Source organism: Gopherus evgoodei, chromosome 22 (assembly GCF_007399415.2).
Source record: "Gopherus evgoodei ecotype Sinaloan lineage chromosome 22, rGopEvg1_v1.p, whole genome shotgun sequence".
In the NCBI taxonomy this organism is placed as follows: domain Eukaryota; kingdom Metazoa; phylum Chordata; order Testudines; family Testudinidae; genus Gopherus; species Gopherus evgoodei.
The window spans coordinates 14,779,975-14,793,994 of NC_044343.1; the positions used below are offsets into that span (position 1 = coordinate 14,779,975).

The following is a 14,020-nucleotide window of genomic DNA, read 5'->3' on the forward strand; positions in this document are numbered from 1 at the left end:
AGGTCCCTCACCAAAGGCTGTTACGTAAATTAACCTGTCATGGGATAAAAGGGAAGGTCCTTTCATGGACTGAGAACTGGTTAAAAGACAGGGAACAAAGGGTAGGAATAAATGGTAAATTCTCAGAATGGAGAGGGGTAACTAGTGGTGTTCCCCAAGGGTCAGTCCTAGGACCAATTCTATTCAATTTATTCATAAATGATCTGGAGAAAGGGGTAAACAGTGAGGTGGCAAAGTTTGCAGATGATACTAAACTACTCAAGATAGTTAAGACCAAAGCAGATTGTGAAGAACTTCAAAAAGATCTCACAAAACTAAGTGATTGGGCAACAAAATGGCAAATGAAATGTAATGTGGATAAAGGTAAAGTAATGCACATTGGAAAAAAAAACCCCCAACTATACATACAATATGATGGGGGCTAATTTAGCTACAACGAGTCAGGAAAAAGATCTTGGCGTCATCGTGGATAGTTCTCTGAAGATGTCCACGCAGTGCGCAGAGGTGGTCAAAAAAGCAAACAAGATGTTAGGAATCATTAAAAAGGGGATAGAGAATAAGACAGAGAATATATTATTGCCCTTATATAAATCCATGGTATGTCAACATCTCGAATACTGTGTACAGATGTGGTCTCCTCACCTCAAAAAAGATATTCTAGCACTAGAAAAGGTTCAGAAAAGGGCAACTAAAATGATTAGGGATTTGGAGAGGGTCCCATATGAGGAAAGATTAAAGAGGCTAGGCCTCTTCAGCTTGGAAAAGAGGAGACTAAGGGGGGATATGATAGAGGTACATAAAATCATGAGTGATGTGGAGAAAGTGGATAAGGAAAAGTTATTTATTTATTCCCATAATACAAGAACTAGGGGTCACCGAATGAAATTAATAGGCAGCAGGTTTAAAACAAATAAAAGGAAATTCTTCTTCACACAGCGCACAGTCAACTTGTGGAACTCCTTACCTGAGGAAGTTGTGAAGGCTGGGACTATAACAATGTTTAAAAGGGAACTGGATAAATTCATGATGGCTAAGTCCATAAATGGCTATTAGCCAGGAAGGGTAAAGAATGGTGTCTCTAGCCTCTGTTCATCAGAGGATCGAGATGGATGGCAGGAGAGAGATCACTTGATCATTGCCTGTTAGGTTCACTCCCTCTGGGGCACCTGGCATTGGCGTCTGTCGGTAGACAGATACTGGGCTAGATGGACCTTTGGTCTGCCCGGTACGGCCGTTCTTATGTTCTTAGGCCAAGTAAGGGGAAAGGTCCTGAGCCAGGAAGTTTCTGGGCTCTGACTGGAAGCTGAAGCAACATCCACAAGTCAGCAGGGAGCTGGAGAGAAGCCCAAGGAACTGTGGAGAGCCGCGTGTGGAACAGGCTGTGACTGTCGGACGACACAGGTGGGCGCAGGTCTGTGTGGGACGTATGTGGAAGCGGCAGTGGCTGGGTGGGGAGCCAGTGCAGTGAGAGACACTGAGCCGGGCCTGGAACCCTGCAAGTGCCTATTTGCTGGAGTAGAGACTGGACTGAGAGGGCAGCCCAGGCACTGCGCTGGAAGAGCCCTGGCTCTGCACTGGACTGCCCAGGGATCCTAACAGGAAGTGCTATCGCTCACTTTGAACTCTAAGTGTCTAAGCCTCTGAGCGTAGGGTATCTGCAACCCTTCCCTTTCCTGCCAGCCCTAGGAAAATGCCCTCTCCCTTGGCATGTGTGGGCTGGTTCCTGGGTCCCAGCAAGGCTAGTGCCTGCAGGGTCTAGCTGCTGAAGCACTGAATGGTGGTACAGCTGGCAGCCTCGGGGCGCGGTGTGCTGGGCAGCCCCAGTAATTACACATCTCCGTTTAGCCCAGCCAGCTCTGGCACTCATTGCTCAGCCCCTGCACAATCTGCTCTTGACACTGCTGTCCTGGGGCAGAGCTGCCCAGATAGACATGGTGCCCCAGGGGAGGGGTACAGAGGGGCATCAGCGCCTCCCAAATTAGCAATACGAGACTGCTGGACAGGCCCAACATACCAGCTGGGCCTCTGAACAGCAACGCCATGCTGCAAACACGCAGCCCATTTATCCCAGGCTCAGCCCGGGCTCCCGGCACCTCAGCTCATCCAGGGGAAGAGGACCAGACTGGTGTGTGACTTTTCCACTCCCACAGGCCCAGACAAGCCCCGCTGCTTCCAGAGCAAGACTTGCTCAGCATGGGTAGGAGCTGTGTGAAGCTGTGCACGCTAATTACCGATGCATTCGGTGCCTGAGGCGCTGGCTTGGAAGCCTTCATTGCAGTCACACCGATAGCTGCCCACGTTGTTAACACAGCGGCCGTTGGGGCAGATCCCCGGCTTGGTGCGGCATTCGTTCTCATCTAGGAGGAAGGGGATCGGTGAATGGCTCGGACACAACATGTCTGTAGACTTGGGTTCCTGAGAACCAGGGGCCACCGCTGGGCGAGATGGAGCCGCAACAGCACCACAGCAAAGCAGCACACACTTCCCAGGACAAGGTCTAATTTACCCCAAAAGCTCAGGATGGCTCTAGCGTGCCCCAGCATGTTCCAGCTGTTACAGTGGGGGATCGCGGAGTGCAGTGCTCTCCGGCTACACCGCCCTCCTCCCACCTCCTGCCCTCAACCTGCCCCTGGGCCCAGGGGCTGGGCAGCAAACTGGCTATGCCCCAGTATCCCTTAGGGCAGCTTTAGTGCCCTTTGTGCCCATGGGGTGGCACAAGGGGACATGATGCAGGTCAGGACTGGCCAGGATTCTCCAGTGTAACTCAGATGTGGACACTTCTGACAGCTCTGTGCAGGAAGGGGATGTGCAGAGGGCCTGGGGAAAGGCCACAATGAAACACTGCTGGGTGTGACCATAGGCTGGGCCCTGGCCCTGAACATGCCTTTGGGCACTAATGCAACAGGAGTAGCAGCCTCGGGAGTTCAGGGCAAGGTCTGGCTGACAGGTGGCTAATCGGACAGCTCAGGAATGGAGCGGGACAGACAGCTCCACAGCTAGAAGTGAGGAAGGGAGATGAACCCTGGCCCTGTGGCTAATGCCTCCCTCCGTCCAGGTGACTGGTACCTGTACAGCCCTCTCCGTCGGGTCTGCGCTGCATTCCTGGGGGGCAGATGCACATGAAGGTACCAATGAGGTTCTTGCACATCATCCCTCGAGACTCGCAGTCATGGAGGCCTTCTGTGCACTCGTCCAGATCTGCAACCAACACCACAGCGAATGAGCCCCTGCAGCTTTCTGTGGGCCTGAGTGCTCCCCGACAGCCATTCATTACCCAGGGGAGTAGTGAGGCCTCCTGCTCCCAGTGCGACAGCTGGCGAAGCAGAGGCACAGAGAGGTGACTTGCCCACGATCACCCAGCAGGTCAGGGGCAGAGCCAGAGATGGAATGCCAGTTGCTCTAACCGCTGGAGTTAATGGCAACCTGCCACTGCAAAGACGAGCTGAGACTGGGCAGAAGAGGCATGTGCTGCTCACACAGCCCTGGCGGAGAGGCAGGGAATGTGGAGAGGAAGAGCCAGGCTGCAGTGCAGCTCCTGCATCAGCTCTGGGGGCAGCGTTTGGCCTGCACTCCAACCAGCTGGCACAGAGACCTCGAAATCCTCTGGGTAGACGAAGGCACCAGCCCTGCAGGCCTAGGTACTGTAGCAAGTATGGCCCGCTCCTTGGAGTGCCAGCCCTGCCGAGCTGCAAGGGACATGGTTGGCAAAGCACCAGAGCTGCACAGCACTGAACCCCTCCTGTGCTTAGCAGGTCCCAAGTTCCAGTCGACCCCTGGGATCTGTCTGACCTGCAGGCATCCCAGGGCTTCCCGCAGTAGAGGCTGCCAGACCTGCTAGTTTGGGTGAGGGCCCCTGGCTGGCTCCGAGTGCTCTGACTCCTGCTGGCCACACACTGGGAGTGCTGGACTCGGCCTGGCTGGTTGAGCCCCAGCTGGGGGTTTTGCGGTGGGGACAGCGAACCCCACCCAGCGCTGACTGCACTCTGCTATGTGACACAGTGCGCAACTCGGTCCATTGCCCATCGTATGCAGACGTGGTTACACACCGCTACAAACACTGAGGCACCCAGGCCACATTCCCAGCCAGCACTATCCCAAAGCTCAATGGCCGGGGCTCGCACACCCCACGGCGGCTGGAACCAGCCCTGGGCCGGGAAGAGCAGACAAGCCGGTGTCCCAGATGACAGCCTGGTGTTCCAGCCATGGCTCCTGCTGGTGCCAGTGGGGCAGGTTAAGGGTGACAGTCCGGGAGGGCAGGACAGCTCCATGGGAGGCAGCTGTTCCTTACCTTTGCACATTCTCCTGTCTTCCCGGAGGGTGTATCCCGAGGGGCAGGTGCACTCGTAGGAGCCGAAGGTGTTGATGCAGCGGAAGGCGCAGAGCAGGGGGTTCAGCGCGCACTCGTTGATATCTGAGCGGCAGGAGAGAGAATGAGTCTGACCTGCACATCAGACACTGTGCCTGCCACACTGCTGCCCCTGCAGCCAAATATCTCTGTTGTGCGTCCCTTGGAGACACCATGCTGGTTCCGTGCCCTGCTGTGGTGTAGGCAGTGAGTGCTGAGATCCACCCTGAGCTGCTTGCTATGCACAGCCCAACCCCTAGAGCAGGGTTTCTCAGACTTTTGTCCTGGTGACCCCTTTCACATAGCAAGCTCTGAGTGTGACCCCACATATAAATTACAAATACTTTTAAATATATTTAACACCATTACAAATGCTGGAGGCAAAGTGGGGTTTTGGGTGGAGGTTGACCCCCAGTTTGAGAACCCCTGCCCTATAGCCTAGTGCCCAGCACAGCTCCACCTGCTGGGGAAAGCTGGTACATATCCTCAGCAGTGACAAAGCTACAGATTTAGCAATGCTGGTCTCCATGCCAGTGCCCGGCAAGGATTATGGGAGGCAAGCATCACAGTCCTTTCCTGCCCCACCCCGCTGGTTCCAGTGCACACTGCCTGGCTGGGGCTCCCCGTGCACAGGCGCTAAGTTCTACCCCCACTCTGCCCCCATTCCACCCCTCCCTGGAGGTTCCGCCCTCCCCCTGCCTCTTCCCGCCCTCACTCCGTCCCCTTCCTGAGGCAGCCGCCCACCTGCCGCTCACTGCTCTCAACCTTCCCTCAGCCCCCTCTCTGAGCCCACCAAACAGCTGATTGGTGGCATAGCCCAGAAGTTGTGGCTGATGGGTGCTGAGCACCCACACTTTTTTTGTGTGGGTGCATCTATGACCCTGTGCTTCCTGAACCCCCTTCCAGGTGTGGGGGTGGGCCATGCCAGGCAGGCAAAGAGGGCAGAACTCCTCCTTCTGGGGCTATGACCAGGAACCACCAATAAGAAGGGAAGCCCTCTCTCAGGGCCTGGCCATGGGCTTCGGGGAGCTGGTTGGAGTAGGCAGCCCAAAAGCCTCCCCTTCTGCCCCCTTCTCTGCTCCCGCAGAAGTGCTCAGGGCTCTGCCCTTCACAGGAAATAATTGTACGTGCATCCAACAACCCCCAAACCTCCCCAAATGTGACCCCAGATCCAGCCGGAGAGAGGAGGTCTGGGGAAAGGGGGGAGGGGACAGTTGTCAGACTCTGCCCTTCCCCCCAATGTCTGATGGGGCTGTCTGCCTTCTTGCTGCATGGGAGGGCCAGCTGCACGGACCCCACTGCAAGGCTCCTGGGACTCTATCGGGAAAGGCACTGGGCCCCATGCCCCAGAGGAACATTACCTTCACAGGTCATCATGGGCCCTGGCTCAAATCCCTCGTCGCAGGTGCACTCGAAGCCTCCCACCACGTTGGTGCAGGTCCCATTCCCACATGGGTTGCCAATGGAGCATTCATCGGTATCTGGGTGAAGGGCAGGAATGGCGTTAGTAGTCACAGGAAAGACTCTGGTTGGCGCTTTCCTGCAGCCGGTGCATTCAGGCAGGCCCAGGCAAAGCTAGCAGCCCCTGTGGGGGAGCGAGGAACTCCACCCCAGAGCTCGTAGGGAAGAGCAAGGGCTAGAAACGTCTAAGCCAGAATTAGGCAGGTGGTCGTGGAATAACTCAGCACCCACCTCCCCTCAGAACTGCTCCCCCTGCCCAGGGCCGCGACACTCACCCACACAGTTGACTCCGGTGTAATCCAAATTGTAGCCAAAGGGACATTCGCAGCGAAAGGAGCCATCAGTGTTAATACAAGCCCCGTTGATGCAGATCCCGAGGTTCTCGGCGCACTCGTTCACATCTGGAGATAGAAATGCTGCCTAAGAATGGCCCTTCTTAGGACCCCATCTGCGGGTAGCCGCGCCATGCACACACAGTCCCCCTGGAGGGTCAGCAGCCGCAGGCCACAGCCTATTCCAGTGGGACAGTCCCTGGGCCTCCCTCCCTGGAGTCAGTGAAAACTGAGTGAGGACCTCAGGGTGCAGCATGGCATTGCCTGAGCCTATGGGGGGCCTGCAGCTCTGAGCAGGCAGTGATCGGAGGGGCTGGACCGCCCATACTGCCAGCGCTCTGAGACCCTCCCCCCCATACCACCAGCGCTCTGAGACCATCCCCCCCATGCGGCCAGCGCTCTGAGACCCTCCCCCCCATACCACCAGCGCTCTGAGACCCTCCCCCCCATACCGCCAGTGCTCTGAGACCCTCCCCCCCATACCACCAGTGCTCTGAGACCTTCCCCCATGCCGCCAGCGCTCTGAGACCCTCCCCCCCATACCGCCAGTGCTCTGAGACCCACTCCATACCACCAGCGCTCTGAGACCCCCCGATAGCACCAGCGCTCTGAGACACCCCCCCATACCACCAGCGCTCTGAGACCCACTGATAGCACCAGCGCTCTGAGACCCCCCCACATACCACTAGCGCTCTGAGACTCTCCCCCCCGTACTGCCAGCGCTCTGAGACCCACCCCCCATGCCTCCAGCGCTCTGAGACCCCCCCATACTGCCAGTGCTCTGAGACCCAGCCCCCCCATGCCTCCAGCGCTCTGAGACCCCCCCATACCACTAGCACTCTGAGACCCAGCCCCCTCATGCCTCCAGCGCTCTGAGACCCCCTCATACCGCCAGCGCTCTGAGACCCACCCCCTTTGCTGCCAGCGCTCTAAGACCCCCCCATGCTGCCACCGCTCTGAGACCCACCCCCCATACCACCAGTGCTCTGAGACCCCCCCCATGCCGCCAACGCTCTGAGACCCAGCCCCCTCATGCCACCAGCGCTCTGAGACCCACCTCCCCATGATGCCAGCGCTCTGAGACCCAGCCCCCCTATGCCTCCAGCGCTCTGAGACCCTCCCCCCATACCGCCAGCGCTCTGAGACCCAGCCCCCTCATGCCACCAGCGCTCTGAGACCCCCCCATACCACTAGCACTCTGAGACCCAGCCCCCTCATGCCACCAGCGCTCTGAGACCCACCTCCCCATACCGCCAGCACTCTGAGACCCTCCTCCCCATGCTGCTAGCGCTCTGAGATCCTCCCCCTGTACCACCAGCGCTCTGAGACCCACCACATGCCACCAGCACTCTGAGACCCAGCTCCCTCATGCCACTAGCGCTCTGAGACCCACCTCCCCATACCGCCAGCACTCTGAGACTCAGCCCCCCCATGCCACCAGCACTCTCAGACCCACTTCCTCATACAGCCAGTGCTCTGAGACCCTCCCCACATGCCACTAGCCCTCTGAGACCCACCCCCTATACCGCCAGCACTCTGAGATCCACCTCTCCATACCGCCAGCACTCTGAGACTCAGCCCCCCCATGCCACCAGCACTCTCAGACCCACTTCCCCATACAGCCAGTGCTCTGAGACCCTCCCCACATGCCACTAGCCCTCTGAGACCCACCCCCTATACCGCCAGCACTCTGAGATCCACCTCTCCATACCGCCAGCGCTATGAGATCCACCTCTCCATACCGCCAGCGCTCTGAGACCCAGCACCCCCATGCCGCTAGCGCTCTGAGACCCTCCCCCAATACCGCCAGCGCTCTGAGACTCTCCCCCCCATACAACCAGCGCTCTGAGACTCTCCCCCCCATGCCGCCAGCGCTCTGAGACCCTCCCCCCATACCGCCAGCGCTCTGAGACTCTCCCATCCATGCCACCAGCGCTCTGAGACCCCCCGATAGCACCAGCGCTCTGAGACCCCCCCACATACCACTAGCGCTCTGAGACTCTCCCCCCCGTACTGCCAGCGCTCTGAGACCCACCCCCCATGCCGCCAGTGCTCTGAGACCCCCCCATACTGCCAACGCTCTCAGACCCACCTCCCCATGATGCCAGCGCTCTGAGACCCAGCCCCCCCATGCCTCCAGCGCTCTGAGACCCCCCCATACCGCCAGCGCTCTGAGACCCACCCCCCCTTGCTGCCAGCGCTCTAAGACCCCCTATGCCGCCAGCGCTCTGAGACCCACCCCCCATACCACCAGTGCTTTGAGACCCCCCCATGCCGCCAGCGCTGAGACCTTCTCCCCATACCACCAGCACTCTGAGACCCCCCATACCGCCAGTGCTCTGAGACCCACCCCCCACACCACCAGCGCTCTGAGACTCCCCCATACCGCCAGCGCTCTGAGACCCTCCCCCCATACCGCCAGTGCTCTGAGACCCACCCCCCACACCACCAGTGCTCTGAGACCTCCCCATGCCGCCAGCGCTCTGAGACCCTCCCCCCATACCACCAGCGCTCTGAGACCCCCCCATACCGCCAGCGCTCTGAGACCCTCCCCCCATACCACCAGCGCTGTGAGACCCCTCCATACCGCCAGCGCTCTCAGACCCATCCCCCATGCCACCAGCGCTCTGAGACTCCCCCATACCGCCAGCGCTCTGAGACCCTCCCCCCATGCCACCAGCGCTCTGAGACCCCCCCATACCACCAGCGTTCTGAGACCCCCCCATACCGCCAGCGCTCTGAGACCCACCTCCCCATGCCGCCAGCGCTCTGAGACCCTCCCCCCATGCCACCAATGCTCTGAGACCCCCCCATGCCACCAACGCTCTGAGACCCCCCCATACCACCAGCGTTCTGAGACCCCCCCATACCGCCAGCGCTCTGAGACCCTCCCCCCATGCCACCAGCGCTCTGAGACCCACCTCCCCATGCCGCCAGCGTTCTGAGCAGTGGCGTAGCCAGGCTCTAAGAGCAGGGGGAGCAAACATAAAAAAGGCGCCCCCCCCTTGGCTCCTCCTCTGGCCATGCCCCCCGGCTCCTCCAGCCGCACCGCAACCCCCTCGCTCCTCTGGCCGAGCCCACCCCCCCATGGCTTCCCAGAGGAAGTTTGCAGGGCGTTGGGGGGTTGCGAGAACCCAGGGTTTGATTCATGTAGCCCCGAAGCTGCCCACGGCCCACTGACATGCTAACAACCTCGCCTGTTGGCGGCAGCTCTTCCATTCGCAAGCACGAGAAATGCCCTACAGGCAGCTACCCAGCCTCACTAACACGCTGCCACACCCTACTCTCTCTCTCTCTACCGGCTCAGGGAGCCTGCACACCCGCCCCAGCTGTTTACCTGTTGCAAATCCAGCATCCTCAGTCTCTGCCCGCCGAGCCCTCCACCCATGAATGCGGAGGCTGGACAGTGCCACCCCCCCGCATGGCTCCTCCGGCCACGCTGCACCCGTGCTGCGCCCCCCTCACTTCTCTGGCTGCGCCACCTCCCACTTGGCTCCTCCGGCCGTGCTGTGCCGCCCCTGCAGGGGTGGGGGGGATCTCCATCGCTGCCCAGTTCAGAGCGAGAGTGGCTGGTTCCCAGCAGCTCTGTCCTAGGAGTTACTGGGGGGGCTTGGCTCTGGCCTGGGCCGTGCAGGGGGTTGGCTGAGATGAGCACAAGGTCCTTTGTGGCCTCGGGAGCTAGGAACCCTCTGTCCCCAGGTTCCCTGAGCCGGCAAGGGTGGCTTTCAGTGGGAGTGGCACTGGGAGACCCTGTGGACTCTGCGGGGGGGGAGGGGAGCCCCAGGGTGAGGCTGGGGCAGACAGGGCCCCTTGCTCGTGGCTTTTCTGTGGGGACTAGGCAGGGCTGGCACGGGATCCGCTCCCCAGCACAGAGCAGCTTGGAGTAGATTACAGCAGAGAGCTGGCAGCTCCAGGGAAGTGTGTGTGTGTGTGTGTGTGTGTGTGTGTGTGTGTGTGTGTGGGTGGGTGGGTGGGTGGGTGGTGGGGGAGGGCTGTCCATGCTGCTCAAGACCCCGGGCCACCCCCAAAGGCTGCATCCCCCCCACACTCCTGAGCCCCGTCTCCTTGCAGGAGGCAGAGAGGCTGGATGAAGTGAACATTGATGAACTCCTGGCATCCCGGGAGCCAGCAAGGAGGGCTGGGGATGCCGGGGGGCAGAGACGAGAGTAAGCCAGCGGCTGCATGGAAAGCCTGGCTCCAGAATGCGAGTCCGGAGCCCAGTGCTGGCTGTGCAGAAAGGTGCTGCTTTTGGAAAATGTGCTGAGGGGAAGCGGCTGCTTCCCCTGCACCCCCCTAGCTACGCTTCTGACTCTGAGACCCACTCTCCAATGCTGCCAGCGCTCTGAGACCCCCCCCATGCTGCCAGAGCTCTGAGACCCCCCCATGCTGCCAGCACTCTGAGACCCACCCCATACAGCCAGCGCTCTGAGACCCCCCCATGCTGCCAGCGCTCTGAGACCCACCCCATACAGCCAGCGCTCTGAGACCCCCCCATGCTGCCAAGCACTCTGAGACCCACCCCATACAGCCAGCGCTCTGAGACCCCCCCATGCTGCCAGCGCTCTGAGACCCACCCCATACAGCCAGCGCTCTGAGACCCCCCCCATGCTGCCAGCACTCTGAGACCCACTCCATACAGCCAGCACTCTGGGACCCTCCACCCCATGCTGCCAGCACTCTGAAGGCGCCCCCATGCTGCCAGTGCTCTGAGACCCATCCCCCCATGCCGCCAGCGCTCTGAGACCCTCCCTGCCATACTGCCAGCGCTCTGAGACCCTCCCCCGCATACCACCAGCGCTCTGAGACTCATCCCATACAGCCAGTGCTCTGGGACCCTCCCCCCATGCTGCCAGTGCGCTGAGACCCACCCCCCCATGCTGCCAGCGCTCTGAGACCCTCCCTCCGTACTGCCAGCGCTCTGAGACCCACCTCCCCATGCTGCCAGCGCTCTGAGACCCATCCCCCATGCCGCCAGCACTCTGAGACCCTCCCCCCATCCTGACAGCGCTCTGAGACCCACCTCCCCATGCCACCAGTGCTCTGAGACCCACCTCCCCATGCTGCCAGCGCTCTGAGACCCATCCCCCACGCCGCTAGCACTCTGAGACCCTCCCCCGCATACAACCAGTGCTCTGAGACTCACCCCATACAGCCAGCGCTCTGGGACCCTCCCCCCATGCTGCCAGCACTCTGAGACCCTCCCCCCCATACCACCAGCGCTCTGTGACCCTCCCCTCCATACCATCAGCGCTCTGGGATCCTCCCCCCCATGCCGCCAGCGCTCTGAGACCCACTCCCCATACAGCCAGCACTCTGTGATCCTCCCCCATGCTGCCAGTGCTCTGAGGGCCCCCCCATGCCGCCAGTGCTCTGAGATGCACTCCCCCATGCCACCAGCGCTCTGAAACCCTCCCCCGCATACTGCCAGTGCTCTGAGACCCATGCCCCCATACCGCCAGCGCTCTGAGACCCTCCCCCCACACCACCAGTGCTCTGAGACCCTCCTCCCATCCTGACAGCGCTCTGAGACCTACCCCCCATGCCACCAGCGCTCTGAGACCCTCCCCCCCATACTGCCAGCGCTCTGAGACCCTCCCCCCATACCACCAGTGTTCTGAGACCCTCCCCCCATCCTGCCAGCGCTTTGAGACCTCCCCTATGTCGCCAGCGCTCTGAGACCCACTCCCCATGTTGCCAGCGCTTTGAGACCTCCCCCATGTCGCCAGCGCTCTGAGACCCACTCCCCCATACTGCCAGCACTTTGAGACCCACCTCCCCATGCCATCAGCGCTCTGGGACCCACGCCCCCATGCCGCTAGCACTCTGGGATCCTCCCCCCCACACAGCCAGCACTCTGGGACCCTCCCCCCATGCTGCTAGCACTCCGAGGGCCCCCCATGCTGCCAGTGCTCTGAGACCTCCTGCATACAGCCTGCGCTCTGAGACCCACCTCCCCATACTGTCAGCGCTCTGGGAGCCACCCCCCATGCCGCTAGCACTCTGGGATCCTCCCCCCCACACAGCCAGCACTCTGGGACCCTCCCCCCATGCTGCTAGCACTCCGAGGGCCCCCCATGTGGCCAGTGCTCTGAGGACCTGCCCCTCCACTCAGCTAGTACTCTGGGCACCCGGCACAGGGGCTCAGCACTGACTGTCTAGACCAGCTGAGTCCGGCTGCTGCTTGGTCCAAGTCCCTGGTGCAGCACCGCTTACTGGCACAGTCCACCCACTGCACCCTTTGGCCCATGCAGTTTCCTGAATGCTGGCGCTTACCTTCCCGGGTATCGCCTGGGCCGGGGATAGCCCCATGGCCGTACGGGCACAGCTCCTGGAAGGCAACTGGGAGAAGCAGAAAAGTGAGATGTGCAAGCTGCTACTTCCGTTAGCTGGAGTTGGAGGGCTGGGAAAAGCAACGGGGGAATGTGATAAAGCAGCACCTCTGCTGGGTTCGTTAATACTAATGATGATGCTTGATGATTACACCAATACTTGAAGCACACAGTGCCCCCGTGAGGTGGGGAAATGAACTGCACCCCACTGGGAACTGGAGGCACACAGGACTGCAGTGACTTGTCCAAAGCCTGCCAGCAAATTGGTGGCAGAGTTCATAGCAGAATCTAGGGTCTGAACACCAGTTGCTATGGGGCACTGCTCCGGTTGCAATGGGGCACCCCCTTCCCACTCTCCTGGCAGAGAAAGCCTCCATTCTGCTGGGATCCAAGAGTGCTGCAATCCCACTGAGGAACATCCCTTATGGCAGTGGCTCTTAACCTTTCCAGACCACTGTACCCCTTTCTGGAGTCTGATTTGTCTCGCGTACCCCCACGTTTCACCTCACTTAACAACTACTTGCTTACAAAATCAGACATAAAAATACAAAAGTGTCACAGCCACATTACTGACAAAGTGCTCACTTCCTCATTTTGACTATATAATTATCAAATAAATCAGTTGGAATATTAATATTTTACTTACATTTCAGTGTCTAGTATATAGAGCAGTATAAACAAGTCACTGTCCGGATAACATTTTAGTTTGTACTGACTTTGCTAGAGCTTTTTATGTAGCTTGTTGTAAAACTAGGCAAATCTCTAGATGCGCTGATGTACCCCCTGGAAATGCTCTGTGTACCCTCAGGGTTGCGCACACCCCGGGTTGAGAACAACTGGCTTATGGGATCCCTGCCACAGGCTGGGTTTCCCTGCCGTGGGTTGCACATTGGCTCCTGCTCTATGCTCCCTACTGCATCCAATGCACACTGATTCCCAAGGGGCCGGGACACCTACCGTTTCCTTCCTGGGGGCACAGCTCACAGGGGTCGCCCCAGCCCTCTCCAGGCATCTTGCTGCAGCAGCAGCGAGCTTTGGTGGTGTTGAAGGCCTTGGGGACAGAGCACTTGCCATTGTCGAAGCGGGTGAAGCAGAAGCTCTGGCGGGTGTCTGCAGCAGCAGGAGGGGAGAATGTTACAGACGTCTGGGGCGGGCGCGGCACCTCCTGGTGACACGCTGCATGTGGTATGGGTCCCTGCACCACGTGTGTAAGTGAACAAGAGTTTGGCTGCTGACAGCAATGGGAGCAGGATTGGGCCTGGAGCCCAAAGAACACTGCTCCATGTGCAAGAAGCAGCCCCTGAGAGGCAAGCAGCTCTGGCACAGGGATATGGAGCTACGCCTTCCCCCCAGCAGAGATGAGCCCCCAAGGGATCAGAGTTGTGCAGGAAGGCACATGCAGCTGATGCCCCTCCACCGAGCATGCCCTGGAGCTCAGTTTTTTCTGGGAGCTCTCTCATCCAGGCATCCAGACATCTAGGGGAGACAGTGCCCATCCCAGCAATGGCAGCTGGTAGAGCCCCAGAACTGGGTGGCACCGCAGGGGCCACAGG

General features: G+C 59.7%; 1 protein-coding gene across 1 annotated transcript in view; it reads right to left on the bottom strand.

Moving 5' to 3' along the window:
- The window catches only part of FBN3 (fibrillin 3), a 239,039-nt gene that overhangs the window by 24,089 nt on the left and 200,930 nt on the right, over positions 1-14,020 (bottom strand). The window contains exons 49-55 of the mRNA XM_030540813.1: positions 13,425-13,577; positions 12,412-12,477; positions 6,082-6,207; positions 5,707-5,826; positions 4,289-4,411; positions 3,067-3,198; positions 2,232-2,357 (exon numbers count right to left, since the gene is read on the bottom strand). Coding sequence (XP_030396673.1) covers positions 2,232-2,357; positions 3,067-3,198; positions 4,289-4,411; positions 5,707-5,826; positions 6,082-6,207; positions 12,412-12,477; positions 13,425-13,577 — 846 coding nt within the window. The remainder of the gene's footprint in view (positions 1-2,231; positions 2,358-3,066; positions 3,199-4,288; positions 4,412-5,706; positions 5,827-6,081; positions 6,208-12,411; positions 12,478-13,424; positions 13,578-14,020) is intronic.